This window comes from Mercenaria mercenaria, chromosome 2 (genome assembly GCF_021730395.1).
Source record: "Mercenaria mercenaria strain notata chromosome 2, MADL_Memer_1, whole genome shotgun sequence".
NCBI classification, from domain to species: Eukaryota; Metazoa; Mollusca; class Bivalvia; order Venerida; family Veneridae; genus Mercenaria; species Mercenaria mercenaria.
In genome coordinates this window covers 28,223,319-28,242,067 of record NC_069362.1, presented here as the reverse complement: position 1 = coordinate 28,242,067, position 18,749 = coordinate 28,223,319, and the positions used below count along the sequence as shown (strand labels likewise).

General features: G+C 35.2%; 1 protein-coding gene across 8 annotated transcripts in view; it reads right to left on the bottom strand.

Moving 5' to 3' along the window:
* The window catches only part of LOC123563576 (post-GPI attachment to proteins factor 4-like), a 58,430-nt gene that overhangs the window by 2,800 nt on the left and 36,881 nt on the right, over nt 1-18,749 (bottom strand). For 3 of the 8 annotated variants that reach the window (XM_045356440.2, XM_045356437.2, XM_045356439.2), the window contains exons 2-4: nt 18,596-18,667; nt 17,382-17,637; nt 10,550-13,935 (exon numbers count right to left, since the gene is read on the bottom strand). In XM_045356440.2, coding sequence (XP_045212375.2) covers nt 12,721-13,935; nt 17,382-17,387 — 1,221 coding nt within the window. In that variant the 5' untranslated portion in view covers nt 17,388-17,637; nt 18,596-18,667 and the 3' untranslated portion in view covers nt 10,550-12,720. Of the gene's footprint in view, nt 1-10,549; nt 13,936-17,381; nt 17,638-18,595; nt 18,668-18,749 lie in introns of those variants that run through there. The other 5 variants (XM_045356443.2, XM_045356441.2, XM_045356442.2 and 2 more) reach the window with 3 other exon arrangements.

Here is an 18,749-nt window from a genome sequence, read left to right as displayed (position 1 = left end):
AAAGGCCTCCTGTACACCGGAAGCCTTCATATAGTACTAATACCATATTTTCTTATATAAAGGCCTTGCTGTACAAAGGCCCTAGTTTTACTGCACTTTGTCAATTCTTTCAAGGCCTTTGTACGGGAAAACGCCTTTACACAGAAAACGGGATCTCTCTTGCTATTTAAAGGCCTCCTATAAACCGGAAGCCTTCATATAGTAATAATACCCTATTTTCTTATATAAAGGCCTTGCTGTACAAAGGTCCTAGTTTTACTGCCCTCCCTTTGTATGTAGAAAGCCTTTACACAGTAATAACCCTTTGCACAAGGCCTTTGTATTGTAGCATTCTTGTTTAGGCTATATAGAGGCCTTGAAGGCCTTTACACAGTGTTAGGCCTAAGGGAAAGGCCTTTATATAGTACTAACCATCATTATTACTATATAGAGGCCTTTCCGTTAGGCCTTATACTGTGTAAAGGCCTCCAAGGCCTCTATATAGTACTAACCATCATTATTGCTATATAGAGCCTTGAAGGCCTTTGCACAGTGTTAAGCCTAAGGGAAAGGCCTTTATATAGTACTAACCATCGTTATTACTATATAGAGGCCTTTCCGTTAGGCCTAACACTGTGTAAAGGCCTTCAATGCCTCTATATAGTACTAACCATGGTAATTTACAACAAATGTTTATACAGATATACTTTGTACAGTAGGCCTTTGTATAGGAAAGTACAGTGATACTACAGCCTTTGTACAGGAGGCCTTTGTTGTAAGTAACGTGTAAAGGCCTTATGAAGGCCTTCAAGGGCCTTTGTATAGCCTTATTGCCGTTCACCACTATACAAATACCTTTCCCTTAGGCCTAATACTGTGTGAAGGCCTTCAAGGGCCTTTGTATAGCCTCATTGCCGTTTACACTATACAAAGGCCCTTTAACTTAGGCTTAAAACTTACTATACAAAGGCCTGTGAACTTAGGCTTAACAGTTGGCCTAAGTTCAAAGGCCTTTGTATAGTGTTATTGCCGTTTACACTATACAAAGGCCTTCAAAGGCCTTTACACAGTGTTAGGCCTAAGTTAAAGGGCCTTTGTATAATGGTAAACGGCAATATACAAAGGCCTTTCCCTTAGGCCTAATACTGTGTGAAGGCGTTTGAAGGCCTCTATATAGCAATATACCTTGGTTCGTGCTATACAAAGGCCCTTTAACTTAGGCTTAACACTGTGTGAAGGCCTTTGAAGGCCTCTATATAGCAATTCCATGGTTGGTACTATACAAAGGCCCTTTAACTTAGGCCTAACACTGTGTAAAGGCCTTTAAGGGCCTCTATTAGACATTTTTACAAAGGTTTACCAAGGCCTTTGTACAGTACATATATCCTGACCGTGCCAAGGCCTCCACGTTACCGCACTTAGGCGTTTTCAGCCCCCGTTGTTTCCAAGGTTTGACAGCATTTTCTGAGACCCTGACCTCAAGTTTTATGTCTGATCTTAACACAAGCGTGCCAGTACGGTTTGGGCTTTGCACCCATGGTTTCGGGTTAGGGTTACGGTCATTCTCTTTACGGCAGCATCGTCTCAAACATGGTCCTATATTTATGGTTAAAACGACTAAAAAGGCCAATAACTCACGAAAAATTTGACGCATTTTGCTCAAACTCCCGCCGATTGGTGCCTGGACTGAGGCAGATCGAAAGAGACTGAAACGAACCGGATCGGTTACCATGGGTTTCGGGCCTCAAAGTTCGAATCTCAAATTACATCATATATAGAGGCTCTTGAAAGCAAATTCCTCTAACTCGGATTTTTCCTATATAAGTGCTATGAGGTATAGGTTTAGAGTAAGGGTTGGGGTGAGTTTACTGCGCACAGGCCCGGACATTAACATTTTACTGTGTACAGGCTCTGGACAACAGGGCCCATAACTTAGGATGAAACAAGTTATGGGCCCTTACTGTTACTGTATAAAGGCTTGCTATATAAAGGCATTGATCATTTACATCTGTCTTACTGTATAAAGGCTCTGGACAACAGGGCACATAACTTAGGATTAAACGAGTTATGGGCCCTTACTGTATAAAGGCCTGCTATATAAAGGCCTTTACATCTGTATTACTGTATAAAGGCTCCGATCAACAGGGCCCATAACTTGGGATGAAACGAGTTATGGGTCCTCACTGTAAAAAGACCTGCTATATAAAGGCTGTGGACAACAGGGCCCATAATTTAGGATGAAACGAGTGATGGGCCATGAAAACAATGCCCAGTATAAAGACTTCTATCATTTACATCTGTCTTACTGTATAAAGGCTCTGGACAACAGAGCCCATAACTTAGGATGACACGAGTTATGGGCCCTGAAAACAGTGTCCTGTATAAACACCTTTATCATTTACATCTGTCTTACTGTATAAACACTCTGGACAACAGGGCCCATAACTTAGGATGAATCTCATCTGTATAAAAGCCCTAAGTGAAACGCACTTACAGGGCTTTTGGACGGGAGCATGTGTCAGGAGCCTTTATATAGTACATGCCACTGGCTAACTCCCGTACAAAGGCCCTGTTTCCTTAAGGCCTTTATACAGTAACTTTCAGGGCCTTTGCACGGGAGCGTGCCCGGAGCCTTTACATACTATGTTACAGGCTAACTCCTGTGCAAAGGCCCTGACATCTGTTGCACTTTTATTTTTTATAACTTGGGATGAAACGAGGTATGGGCCCTTACTGTATAAAGGCCTGCTATATAAAGGCCTTTATCATTTACATCTGTCTTACTGTATAAAGGCTTTGGACAACAGGGCCCATAACTTAGGATGAAACGAGTTATGGGCCCTAACTGTATAAAAGCCTGCTATATAAAGGCTCGAGACAACAGGGCCCATAACTTAGGATGAAACGAGTGATGGGCCATGAAAACAGTGTTCAGTATAAAGACCTTTATCATTTACATCTGTCTTACTGTATAAAGGCTCTGGACAACAGGGCCCTTAACTTAAGATGACACGAGTTATGGGCCCTGAAAACAGTGTCCTGTATAAACACCTTTATCATTTACATCTGTCTTACTGTATAAACACTCTGGAAAATCAGTGTAAATGAAAACCCAACACCGACAATAAGACCGTTTAAAATCATACGGTTTTATCATTTTTGTAACAAAGTTCGCAATAAAAATAAAGCGTTCTCAACTTCTCATCAAACGACGGTGCCTGAGAACATATGTCTCAAACTCTTAAGGGGACGCATATTGCTACATTCACAGTTCATACAGAAATGCGGAAGGGGTGCATATTCAAGAAATCAATGGTGGGAAAATAAAAAACATACTCCTAAACTGATATAATACTGATGGACACCTGTAATATTCAGTATTTTGTGGATAAGGATGTGGTACTATGAATGTAATAGGAAAACAGAGGTCTTCGTGAAAGTACATTCAACACAATATATTAAGCTTTTGTATAAGGAAAAAACAGGTTTTTTACAATAACAGTGTTCCAAATAATGTTGAAGGGATGAGATTTTCTTTCTTACATACCAGGTTTGCTTAAACATGTAAAAATTTAACGCCACGTCATTTCAGCTCGGGATGGACGCCATATTTCTCATTGATAAAAATGTAAACAAAAAATATCAGAGTGGGATTAGCATTGCAAGGGCATAACATGACATTCTACACAATGAATACCTTAGAACAGATATCTAAGATGCTACACAGGTCAGGCGGGTTAAATGCATAATGGCGATCACTTGAAATTCATCTTGAAAAAGGTGGTTAATTTTAGTTTATTTACATGGTTTTTAATTTTCCCACGACTTCTCGGCGATTCACTGCAAATGTATTACTGCGCGGACGAAAGGTAACTCTAATAAACAACGGGAGACAACTTAGGTGTCAGCACGTGTACGATTTCTAAAAAACATGTCGATGATTTTTAATTTCTTATCAAATAATGAATCCTATTCAGATATTCGTCTTTAATATTAGAAAATTATTAATTTCTGTGGACATTTGTCAAAAAATATTACTTACATTGGACTACTTTGCGCATCAACTGGTTTCCGCTTCAGTTGTGAGGCACTTCCGTTATACTTTTTGACAACAATAACAAAACACAAAATGAATCAATAAAGTCACTTATAAAGCGACTGCTACTTAAATCAGTGTAAGTAAAGTTGTTGTTACAACTTTATACATGTTCGTTACGTTATGAGATAAAGTTTATCTTGAACTGCATAATCCATTAATAACGTTTAGATGATATTGCATTTACAACTTATTTGACCCCATTTTTTACGTGAATGACAGCATTCTCGTGCAACTCGTGCAAACAGAGTTATGAAAAGTATGGTGGAGAATTCAAGGACAAATTATAAATGACATCAAAGTGAGGATAACTGTATATTCGTCCAGCTTTGATCATTGACATGCCTGCTGTGTATTAGTAACTTTTGTGAACAAGATTAGAATGTTACTTTTGCACATATACACATTGAGTGGACCTCTCAACCAAATTTCATACCTTATTTTAGGGATTTTTAAGACAATACATTTTCAAAAGTTCGTTCAATGTGTTTTGATATTTAAGTGCATTGTAGTTCATGAATACCAAGTTAAAAATTAATAATGGCAACATTTCTAGGCCCTTATTATAAGCTACTAGACTTCTGTAACCATAAATGTTTAATGTATTAAGGGGAATATACTCTTTTAGTTTTGGAATGTGGCATTCCTTGACCACCGTATCTTTTCTTATGCACTACTTTGTAAACAAACTAAATAATGTGTTTTAGCTTACATATGCGAAATGAAAAGCAAGACAGTGACCATATTTCACATTCTTTCTTTAAATTAGAATCTGTAGGACATTGATAAATGTTTGGACAAGGTGAAGCACTATTATTTTCGCACCAAAAAGTCTTAATTGTTGACTTTGAATGTACACAAGAAGTCTTATGTAATTCAACAGTAACTTTCTTCTTTCAGTTTTCTCATTTTTATTTTAGTGAGCAATCCTTTATGTACTTATAACAGTTGAAACAGTATCCATTTCATGTACCAAAACCTTGTACTTTTTTGCAGGTAAATTTTATCATACCCCACCCACTTTTTTCTAATTTCAAAGTATGCGTCCCCTTAATGCAAACCTTTAAAAACGAAAGTAGGTTTAGCAAAGGCCGAGTAGTCGTGGAGTGGGCAGAGACTAGTCATTAGCTAATGTAAAATGAACGTTGTTTGTACAGACATGGATTAAATATCATTGTAAGATTCGAAAGTGATAATTTCATCAGCTTAAGGTAAATGGGTATGGTGCTCTTAATCCCAAGTGGAAATCTGGAGTAATAAAAATTTTAAAAGACTCGGACAACTCATTTGTGCTGGTTTTGATGACGTTGCAATCTATGTTTCCCCGCCATGCGAATAATAAAATCTGCCAAACATGTTTGGTATAGACCGATCTGCAATTCTTTTATAACATAATTCATTATACTGAACAGAAAAAGCTAACCTACCGCTTGCCCTTTAGCCAACATCTTAAAGGTGGTTAATCAGATTTTGATCAAGTAATGTATTTGGTCGAAAGTTTTTTTTTGTGTCAGCTTAATACATGTTAGAGTTTCACTGGCGGTATTTCTATGATTTTTTTTCTGTTCTTGTTGCCCAGACAAGAGTTATTTTAGCATATGTTTAAATTTTATAAACATACTTTGCCTAAGAATTCATAAGGATATAAGAACTATTGTATTATATATGTCAAATATTTACATTGACAATATGAGCCATGCCATAAAAAACCAATATAGTGGCTTTGCGACCAGCATGGATCCAGACTAGCCTGCGCATCCGCGCAGTCTGGTCAGGATCCATGCTGTTCGCTAACAGTTTCTCCAGTTCCAAAAGGCTTTAAAACCGAACAGCATGGATCCTGACCAGACTACGCGGATGCGCAGGCTGGTCTGGATCCATGCTGGTCGCAAAGCCACTATGTTGGTTCTCTCATGGCACGGCTCATATATATTTTGCATAAACAGATTATAACTGCAAGTTTGAAAAAATATCATTACCTCCCTTTACCTATCTTGGTTGTGTAACCAGGATAGATAAAAAATTATGAATTCCGAAGCTTCGCACTGTCTTAAAACGTACCCTTTGGTTCATGAAATATCTCAATATCTATCAAATGCAAATGTAAAATTAGAAATTATATTGATATCAAAAGCAATAGTCTACATTTTATTGTATAAGAATAACAGGGTAGTAATTACAAAAATTGATAAAAAAATGATAAAACGTATATCTAACTCTATGAAATGGGTCCTTTTTGTTTCTTAAATAAACAGAATATGTATACTAAAAATGAAAAATGTCATAAAATTTTGATCAGATGTGATTGACCAATACAAATGCCATTCTGATATTCAAATATATTTTAAAAAGTGTTCTTTGCTAATAGCATATCAAATTTTCAAAAATTTCGAATTACGAAAGAGATATGATTGTATTTATTTTACAACGCCCCATTGTAAAAAGTCACAAAGTACGGATACAAGTTGTATTTTCGAAACACGAATGATTGCAATTCACAAGAAATTTGATATCTGCTAGACAACGGTTAACTATCATAAACATCAAATGAGTTTCAGTCCTCTACTGGTTAAAAACCATGTACGGCGACTACTAGTATATGATAACGCTTATCTGTCTGTCCGTCTTCCTTTCGTCCGTCCACCATTTGGTGTCCGGTCTATAACTCTGTCATTCATTAAGGGAAATTAATATTACTTGGCACAAATGTTCCCCATTGTAAAACAACGTGTAATGCGCAAAACCCGAACTCCTAGCTCAAAGTTCAAGTTCACACTTGAATGTCAAAAATCAACATTGATATTTCTCTGTCCAGTCTGTAAAATGATTTAATATAAGCTCATGTGTCGTATGGACCCAATTAAAAAGATGTTTGTATATTTCCTTCAGCATTACTTCCCTTTACTACGGTGATTTCTTTTTTTCATGTTATCCCACCACATGTTTACATTGCATGAACAGGATCTGTTTGATGCCCGGACCAGAACCCTGACATCCATCAAGGGAGTACAATTTTACTTGGCATAAATATTCCCCATAAGCAGATGTCATGTCATGCGCAACTCCCAGAACTATAACTCAAACGTCAATGTCACACTTGGAAATCAGACGTCAGCAGTGTTTTTCCCTGTCCTGTCCATAACTTTGTCATGCAAAACAGGATTTAAATATTATTTGAAACAAAAATTCCGCTCGATAAAACCTGGACGCCTAGCGCAAATGTCAATGTCATACTTTGAGGTCAAATGTCAACATTTTTTCCTGTCCTGTCCGGTCTGTAACTCGAGAATCCATAAAGGGATTTTAATATCACTTTGCATAGATATACGTCATGATAAGACGATCGATGTGTCTTGCGCACACCCAAACCCCCGTCTCTGTCTCTATAACTCTGTCATCCATTAAGGGATTTTGTTATCACTTGGCACAAATTTTCCCATCCTCATCCCTAACTCACAGCCGGATATCGAATGTCAGTATGGTTTATTTTCCTGTCTAGTCCATAACTCTGTTATTCATTAAGGGATTTTAATATTACTTAACATGTATGTTCCCAATATTTCACAATGTGTTTTACACAATACCCAGATCCCTAGCTCAAAGGTCAATGTCACACTTGAAGGTCAAAAGTCAACTTTGATCTTCTCCTGTCCAGTCTGTAAAATATTTCAATGTGTCATACGAACCAAATCAAAATTGGAATGTTTATGTATTTTTTCAGAATAACTTCCCTTTCATATGATGAATTCTTGCATTTTTATACGCCCGTTTGAAAAACGGGACGTATTATGGGAACGCCCCTGGCGGGCGGGCGGCGGCCACAGACTTTGTCCGGAGTATATCTTCTTCATGCATAAAGGGATTTTGATGAAACTTGGGACAGTTGTTCATCATCATGAGACGGAGTGTTAAGCGCAGGAACCAGGTCCCTAGGTCTAAGGTCAAGGTCACACTTAGAGATCAAAGGTCAAATTCAAGAATGACTTTGTCCGGAGCATATCTTCTTCATGCATGGAGGGATTTTGATGTAACTTAGCACAATTGTTCACCATCATGAGACGGAGTGTCATGTGCAAGAACCAGGTCCCTAGGTCTAAGGTCAAGGTCACACTTAGAGATCAAAGGTCAAATTCAAGAATGACATTGTCCGGAACATTTCTTCTTCATGCATGGAGGGATTTTGATATAATTTGGCACAAATGTTCACCACCACGAGACGGAGTGTCTTGCGCAAGTACCAGCTCCCTCGGTCTAAGGTCAAGGTCACACTTAGAGACCAAAGGTCACATACAAGAATGACTGTCCGAAGCATTTCTTCTTCGTGCATGGAGGGATTTTGATGTAACTTGGCACAATTGTACACTATCATGAGACAAAATGTCGTGCGCAGGTCCCTTCTTTAGAATTACTTCCCCTTGTTGTTACTATAAATAGCTTGTATTATAACTTTTTCATTACTAGTCGTAGGGAAAAATCGAGACCACTTTTCTGTAGTATAACACGCATGTTACATCAAATTCTGAGGTGTATTTTGACCTATCTCTACCTGGTAAGGATTTTTGTGTGGACTAACAAGTTTTTTGGGGGATTTTTTTTTAAGGACTAACTTCCCTTAGTTGTTACTATAAATAACTTATATTGTAACTTTTTTTATAACTTTTCTGTGGTACAACATAGATGTTACTTTCAAATTTTAGGTGTATTTTAAGGTATCTCTACCTGGTAAGGAGTTTTTATGTGGATTTAGAAAAACAAAAAGAATTACAATAATTACTACCACAAAATTAAAATTCCATTTGCAAATACAGGTGCTAGTGTAAAGAAATTTACATGTGACGGGCGTATATTGTGACATTCTGGCACTCTTGTTTTTATTTTTCCACCAATTTGAAAAAAATGAAACTTTATTAAAACTGAAGATAAATACTTTCTATATTTATGGATGCTTTAAGCAATCAACAACTATATATCTTTATATATGCAAATTTAATCCAAACGTTGTGTTATAACAAATTGTGTATTTAGTAGTGATGGGCAAATCGGTTAGATTTGCCAACCGATTAATCGGCATAATCGGACAAGCCAACCGATTCAATTAATCGAATATAATCGGATAATCGGTTATTCTAGTTGCATATTTACTTGTAAGTTCACTTTACAGTGTATGTTTTATGTCATTACTTAAGAAATGAACCACACAGAGATTAGATATCCTATTTCTATTAGATCCCTTCATAAACACGAGTAAGTAAACATCGTAAAGGTAAGATGTTTGTGAAGATAGTAAACTTCAAATAAGGTAGTTGTCTTAATTTCACCAGGGACATATCCAGTAATCTTGGGTTATTGAATTGTAAATTATTTGGAGCAAAAAAAGTAAAAAGGATTTATTAATTCTTAGTTAACGACTGAAATAGTTTCAATATCACAAAATTAAACATCGAAAATACCTTTGCTTGCGTAAGTGTTACGGCATTCTATGCATACTGCCATACTAATGCAAAGAGTTTGGGATGATGGTTTTCCCGGCTTAATTTTGTAAAAGCCATATATCTCCCAAAATGTGGGTGGTAAAGATGACCGCTATTTCTTTCGAGACTTTAAAGGAAGCGTAGAGTAGTTTCCCTTGGCGTAATTGCCCCCAAAGGACCGTAAATACCGGAAAGAAAAAGGTCAGAAACAACTAAATTATCCGTTTAGGGTACCAAGTAATTAATCGCTCAGAGAAAAGTAAAGTCGGCGATCGCGATCATGAATGCAACGCCGACGATTATCCGATTGTCGCCGATTGTCGGCCCATCACTAGTATTTAGTACAATATTGTCTAATCGTCATTGACAGATACCAGATCACTATGTTATACTACAGTATACACTTTTCTGATTCTGCTATAACGTTAATCTATAACGTTAATCCAGAACGTTTAACTCTATAATCCTCAGCCAGAACGTCTTAATTCTATTATCTTTTAATCCAGAACTTCATAACTATAATCTTGATCCAGAACGGCATAACTCTATAATCTTAATCCAGAACTTCATAACTATTATCTTAATCCAGAACTTCATAACTATAATCTTAATCCAAAACTTCATAACTATAATCTTAATCCAGAACTCCATGACTATACTCTTGATCAAGAACTTCACAACTCTATAATCTGAATCAAGAACTTCATAACTATAATCTTAATCCAAAACTTCATCTTTCTATACTCTGAATCAAGAACTTCACCTCAAGAACTTCATAATACTATAACCTTAATCAAGAACTTGATAATTCTACAATCTTAATCAAGAACTTCTTAATATTAAAATATCTCAGTCTACCTAAAACAACATAAAACTTAGTACTATTTAATAAAACTGCATACATATTCTTTCAATAGCTTTTCGATGAATAGAACCCCATATTTCAGTGCCATAATTTATAATCGGTGGTACCAGTTGTCCAGTCTATGAAAGCAATAACAGCAAGGTAAGAAACTGTTTATTAAACTGACATACGCAATCATATTACAATTGTAATAATAAACTTCAATACACAAAGCATATAACCCAATGGGCTAATAAGTCAATAAGTCACATTTCTTCATTAAATTATTATAAGAAGAGTACTAAATGTATTAAAAGTGTTAACATTGGACGGATCAACTTTCGAAACAATACTGACGCCAAATAAAGGCAAAAGCCGCTGACCAACAAAAGTATCCTTCAAGTAAACGTTTTCGTGTGTTTGATCGTTTCGAACACCTCGAATTTCGGAATCGTGTCCGTATTATTGTTGATAATTTTTACATAAAATGATCACATTTTCCAGTTCAGTATGGAATATCTATAGATTCGTACTCATCTGTTAATAGATTTTATTACATAATCATGCGCCTTTTTCATTTTGGTCTTAATATATTGCCATACTGTACCCAATTATTTAAATGTCATCAGTGTCCACTGTGTAATTTTTCGATAACAGAATCAGCATGTCGGTATTAGTTAATTTAATTGAAAATTCCCTTGAGGCACAATATCAACAAGTCCGGGCTAGTAATGTGAACGAATCTGCAAAATGTTATAACTATAGAATTTACAAAACTGAACATAAGTTTGAAGACTGTTATTGTTCCTTACCAAATGTGTATGTCCAAGCACTTATCAACTTTAGATTATGTAATAGCCATATGCCTGTAGAAAAAGGCAGATGGCTCGGTATAGAAAGACAAAACAGGAAATGTAACCTATGTAACATGAACGATATTGGAGACGAATTCCTATTTTCGTGATGATAGAACACGTTTTTTACCTTTAATAAGAAGAATACCTGTTAATGTTATCTCATTAAAGAATATCATGACTGAGAGTGATGTTAAAAAACTGACCAATTTGAGTCGATTCATATCAGCTGTTTTGAAAACCGTTAAAAACCCACCTGGCAACTTATAACCCTTAAAATCTTAAAGATACATATGTATATTCATATTGAAAATAAATGCTAGCTGTAGTTTACTGATAAAACTGTAGTTGTTTAGTACCACTACTTAAGATTTTTGTTCCTCTATACTGCAATATAGTTTATCTTTGTTCTTATAAAACATGTAGATATTGACCTTACAGCCTGGTTAACATTTTTGTATGTGTATTATACATACTTGATTATTATATGTACCTCTAATCACATATATTTTGTGAAGAGTGAACAATAAACTGAAACTGAAACTGGTACTAGTGTGATAAAGTCTGTTAAAAGATCTGTTGAAAGCATAGAACGCAACCAAGCAGCAGAATAGCAGACACGGTCTGACTTAGTCTGTTCATGAGAGGTAATGAATGGGCAACACCCCTCACACCACCTTTAGAGGAACTCATTTACAGTAAGACTGAATGCACAATACGATCCCTAACGACTAGAAAATGTAACAACACTGATCCGTAATAGGTCTGTTCATGAGAGGTAATGAATAGGCAACACCACTCACACCACCTTTAGAGGAACTCATTTACAGTAAGACTGAATGCACAATACGATCCCTAACGACTAGAAAATGTAACAACACTGATCCGTAATAGGTCTGTTCATGAGAGGTAATGAATAGGCAACACCCCTCACACCACCTTTAGAGGAACTCATTTACAGTAAGACTGAATGCACAATACGATCCCTAACGACTAGAAAATGTAACAACACTGATCCGTAATAGGTCTGTTCATGAGAGGTAATGAATGGTGTAACACCTTAATGTCCTTTTTACGATTACTAACAGAATGCAAAACAAATTTATAAAGATACAACTTGCATCTTTTATACAAAGAACACACAAAACAAAAACAATTGTGTTTTCTTAACGCTCGGTTGTCGTTCAGTGTTAGATTAAATCTTTTTGAACACAATACAGTGGATTAAATATATACTGAACTAATGTAAGACACAAGTGAAAACAGGTTCACTTAATAAGCTTAACACAGCCTTATTTCAGTGATGCATCAGCGATCAGTGTTCCTGGGATTTACTAAGTAGATGGAAACTTCTGTTTGTGTGGAGAAATGAATTATCTCTGACATACTGAAGACACAGGCCTTGACCGAGGGCCGGACTTCTTGTATTGTTTACACTGAATATGTTCACCAATTGCCTGATTTGGTTTTACGCTTTCAAAATCTAGTATGGTGTCTAGACCTTTTATATCCTATATGTGTAAATAAACTTGGTTCAATATATAATACTTGTTTCCAATGATCTCTACCCATATCATTTAGAACCAGGTCCTTCGCATATACCCTGCTACATTCGCTTGAACTGAGATAGCTTACAGTATTGTATACACCGTCGCGTGGATATAACATTGCCACAAAACTTCCGGCTGGAGCAGACGAGATTTCATGAGAGATTCCCAAAATATACCGCCAAACCATTCTTATATTCCGGCGCTCTATGAAAGTAAGAACGCATATTACATAAATAATCAAAAGAAATTTGCTGTAAGTAGACATTCGTGTTTTTGTATATTTCTTACAGATTATTAAAAGTATTCCGGTAAAAACCAGTGACAGTAAAATGAGCTCATACAACACCCTCATGTCAATACCAAATTCTAGTAAAGCCGTAGGTTTATACCAAGTTCTAATAAAATTTGTATCACGATTGTTTGTAAAGAGTTTAATATAAAGCACATTTTGCAGGTTTCTTTGTTTAAAAGCACACTTTTCTTTTGTTAAAATCTTCTCTTTTATCACGGTTAATAGTTCAGAATGAGGCAATGCGTCATCTTCGGTTACCAACATATATGACGTGTTCTGCTCCAAACCTTTTTGTAAACAAAATATGTAATCTTCCTTCTCTTTCTCAAAGAAGGATTTGTATTTGCTTCCTGGCTTTGCATTACGTTGATAAACGGTGATCCATTTCGGAATATCCCTCATATCGGTGTGACTTTCTGGATTAATGTCGACATTACAAACGCTAAAGTGTATACGGATATCATCTATACCTGACTGTTGGATTACCCTGAGAAACGCTGCCACTGACTGTATAATGTAATGTGGTTTGTCTGCTTCCGTCAGATTTCTATCTCTTGACACAGTAATAATACTAATTGCAAGACTGCATGACTGATCATTTTTAAAACCACTGCTTGACAGAAAGTTTCCATGAGTGTCGAATATTGGCTTCATATCAGATAAAACTGCTTTTGATTCAGTAACTCTTTTTCCGTTTTCGGATATAATAGCGTTTACTTGTTGAAAGTCGTTTATTAGTTTAATTATACTACAGAATGGAACAACTATCAGAAATGTCACAGCATAAAATCTGACAAACAATTTGGCATTTGTAAATTTTGTTAGAATCCTCCTCCAATACTGAAAAACCTGAAAATATATAATTCATTTCAATTTAATTATTTCCTCTTTTTCTTATTTAACATTAATCAGAAAAATACGTAATTCTCAGTGTGCAATGTCGGCATTTTTCGGTGTTTTACGGAAAGGCATGTGGTGTTGAGGTGCATTAAAAGAATACGTAGTCACACGGAAATCGCCGATTATCGTTTCGGGTCCACTACTTTATACGAGTCAGGCTGTACTAATTAGGTGCACCCAAACAATGATTAGTTAAATGAGAGAAATAACTGACATATAATGGTATTACGAGAATGTTTACATACGGTACAAAATGTCTTGTTATTTGTTTACCTCTGCAAAACGAAGTACAGTGATATACAGGAGTAACGTCCGATTACGAAGTTATTATTATTATTATTATTTTACACGATTTATAAAGCGCCCTTTTCTTAATAAATACGTTCAAAGGCGATTTACATATAGCAAACGCAGCCACACAGGGCGCGATATTCACCCTCTACTAGTACACGCACAGAGCGATCTGACCAGAGGGACAGAGTGTGAACAGATAGAGAGAAATCTTTTTAAGACACAGGCCTATCCTGCTAACTTAGCCTACATCTTTGCGAATAGACAGTCTAGCACCGATACACACGAAGCCGTCTTTCCTTGGAAGAACCAGAGCAGGCCTCTTAGTTAGGTGGGTGACGCTAAAGAGCATCTCAGAAATTTCCAGTGCCTGGACCGAGATTTAAACCTCGGACCTCTTAATTGACCGCCAAGCGTGTTACCACTAGACCACCGGCTCACCTTTGAAGTTAAACGCTTAAGGTAGGTGTGCGATGTTTTTCCACAAGTATTTTCAAGTATTATATCTGCCATTGGACATAAACGGTGGCATTTTGATACATAGGAGTTTTAGGCGTGAATGTGTCCTGTTGTTTAAAGGGACGAAAAAACTTCATACTACCGACCACCGTGAGGAGTTGTAGGATATTTACTATGGGGTGGGTTGAGGCATTAAAGAGTTGGTACCCTTAGACTTACAGAAATGTCTTATATCCTCTGGCAAAGTAATATAGCTTGGCTGTTAAGCACTTATATACAGTGATATGTCTATACAAGATTTCTTTTAGGTTTAGCAGCATATCACCAAATCACAGAAATGTTTGGTAAAGGAATAACATTTTTACCAACAATCTACCTGTCTAATACATGTTTTACCTTTCTGTCTTGTACTACTGGATACTTAAAATATTCTCAAAAGTAACATATGAAACTGGCTTTCACTGTAGTAACTTCATGGACTAAAGGATATCAAAACGCTTCGTCTTAATTAATATTTGAACATTAATTTTGATGCAAGACAGTTTATGATATTTATGAGTTATGCATAGTGATTACAGGCTATTTAACTTCTGTCTGATCACGGTCTGCACTTTTAACTATTCTGTCAGTAAATTTTCAGTGAATACCCCTTCGAATAATAAATGGTACTGCCAAAATTGAATGATAGGCCACTCCATTATAGAAATTTAGCATGATAAGGGTTAAGTGATTGTCTTTCCATATTTTTTTAAACGCGTAGAAGGAAATAATAAAATATGAGGCCCTGTCGATCATTTTATCATTTTTATACAACAGTTACTGGTTTAATAAAGTCAAAGTGGAAAGACACATTATCACTATTAACGATTTTCCAGCTTTTCAAATTATATTTCTAAAAGGGGTTGTGTGTATGCTAGTATAGGCTTCATATCCGGTTTAAATTCACTTTGCTGATACAGGAGTACGATTTTACTATAATGAAAGAAATGTTTTCACGCAAAAGCGTTTTTGGCACGTGAAGGATATAAAATAGCTAGCTGCCTCTTTACTGCTAAGTCTTTAGTTTGTAAACATATTTAGTCAAGAAATTATACCGCGTGTTATTACACAGATTTTATGACCTTTATTTTTTTTTACAATTTGAATCATTTAGACTTCTTTGTTTCACTAATTCATGTTTTAATTTATGTTTCCTGTGTTTTATTCCATGTTTTTCCAATGTCTTACACAAAATTACACTTATCAGTGACATAACTTTTCGTTATCAATTCTAAATTACTGCTTTAAGAGTTGGGATAGGTCGTAACTATCTGATACGAATTGTGACAAGTTCCCAGTTTATTACATTTTATTGGTAATACTATATTTAATAATTTTAGTCGTGATACACACGAAATTCAAATTATTGACAGTCTGAATGAAGATAGTCAACTGATTTAAGCCTGTGTGAGCAATTTCTAAACTGATCAATTGACGTTTTATCATGATAATCTGACCTTGTGGAACGTATGAAGCGTGACAAGTCTGTATAGAGGGTAAAATCCGCCATCATATATAATATTAATTGCTGAATTACATATTTCAAATTGATCATTACAAATTCATGCACATAGATGACAATTTCTATCGTCGATGCGGGTAAATTGAATGTTGAAACTTCGATATGATAACTATCATGAATGCTTAACGACATTAAATAATATTATTCATTACATTCTTTATCAATTTGAAATATCTAATATTATATAGCATTTCGTATTGTGGCGCAAAATACCTCCCATAAATCAGTTAGTAGCAGCAAGTCAGTTTATTCAAATAAAAAAAGAACGTTAAGGGTATATCAGATTCAGATTTCATATTTAAAACATGAACACTGATTTCATACAGGGTATGTAAACATAAAATTAACAAGTTTGTTTGTATTAACAGTACTACGCATTAGGTTTAAAAATACATGTACAGATTAACCTACACTGTTTTTTTTATCAATCAATAGTCAGTTACTGCATGACATTTAATTATGAATTTAGCTCAATATGAAAACTAAATTTATATGTTCAGCAAATTTAAATACATTTGATAAAGGTTTTACAAATTTGAAGTAAATTTCTAAAGGTAAAATATTTTAGAGAAAGATGGTCGTTGGATATCATTAAGTAGACTAAGTCTTCTGTAGCAGTTCTAACGTATTTTAAAATGTCTGAGTTGTCGAATTGTGTTTAATTTGCAAAAATATATTAAATACCTAGTAAAAATTTGCAAAAAAAAAAAAAACAACAAAAAACAACAACATGTTCTGTTTTAGAAATCATATTTTTACTGATTGAAAACATTATAAATGCCGCTTATGGTATAATCTAAAAGGCTTCTTTCCTTTTTTGTCCTCTATTTTTAAAACTATTTGAAAAGTACAATAACTGTTACATACACAATATTTAAAGTAGATGACAGCGCTCAGAAAACTCTACTTGTTTTGTTGCCGATAGCAGTTTCGCTACATTGTTTTCTCTTTTCTTGTTTGTCTATGTTGCTTCTTTTTTTTTCAAGAAATATGTCACCTAATTATTTATAGTTGTAAAAACAATAATTTCTTTATTTTTACACGTGTCAAGCGAAAATATTTTGATCGTTAGATTAATAAATACCTGCATTTTGTTTCATCATTAGATTAATAGATATCTGCATTTGAAGGTCGCCAACCTAACTCCTGCTGAACAGAATAAGTAATCCCGTAGTAAAATTGTAATGGAGGCGGTAGTTGTGTATCTTGTAAACTGTGTCACTAACAAATGTCAACCAAGCAGAATAACAGTAAGTGGCTTTAAATCATTCGCCCACTTCTATTAGGAAATAAACAACCTCTTGTGTGAATTTAAGTGGCTTTAAATCATTCGCCCACTTCTGTTAAGAAATAAACAACCTCTTGTGTGAATTTTCGACTTATGAAGTTCTGAATATACAGTTAAAGCTGATTCAAAAAATAAAATCAGGCGCACTTTATGGATATTTCCCATAAAATGGCAGATGTTCACAAACGCGAAAGAAACTACATTATCAATCGCATATGTTTTAAGTACAATGTTAAAGATTTAGTGCATGTTTTACATTAATTATCGAAGGCTAACTTATAATACAAATTTATGTAAAACGTTTGAGAAAACCCCTCACATAAATTATCAGTCTGGAAATAAAACCTAACAGGCCCGTAATATTCGTAACATGTATATATTGAATTCTTCATAAAAAGCAGTAATATGTACTATTTCTTACAGCCCATGTACTATGACTGTTCACATTCTGTTTTGTAGAAAATATCTAATTTCTTTTTCAAACATATTTATTAGTTAACTTCCATTTTTTTAAACATTGCAGGTGTTTTTTTTTGTCATTTTGACAGCTTGTCTACTTTCACTTTCATTTTGCATTTTTTAAAAATGTACATGGTTTGTAACAATTTCAGCTCCCGGAGTACCTGGGGATTATATAGTAGACACACAATAATCGTATAAGTTATGACAAAATACTTTTGAAAAAGAAGCTTGATATCTTTTACAAAATAGATCGTGAACAGTCAAAGTCCATGTGATATAGGACAAAAAGTGTTCTTCAATAGTGAAAACCTGCATTGAAGGTTTCTCCTACCTATACAGAACAGTGGTGTATTCTTTATGGTAAACTAAGGCTTATGTGGCATAAAGTACTAAAACAAAACTTAACTCAATGGAAGGTTATGAACAAAATAATAATTTATTAGTTTTAACTTTAAAACACTCAAGCTGTAGAACATGAGGTCAATGAATGGTAAAGATGCTTTATAACGCTTTATGTACAGTGTAATAATACAGTGGTTATAACTTACCATTTTCACAATTTCAATTTAGGCCGTAAAACGCTCCCTGAGTTCTTCTGCAGTTTCCACGACAACGCCTTTCTGAGAAATACAAAAGGAAAATCCTGTTTAAATGGTTGACTTATAGATGTCTTTATTTACGTCTCACTTTCAATTCATACAT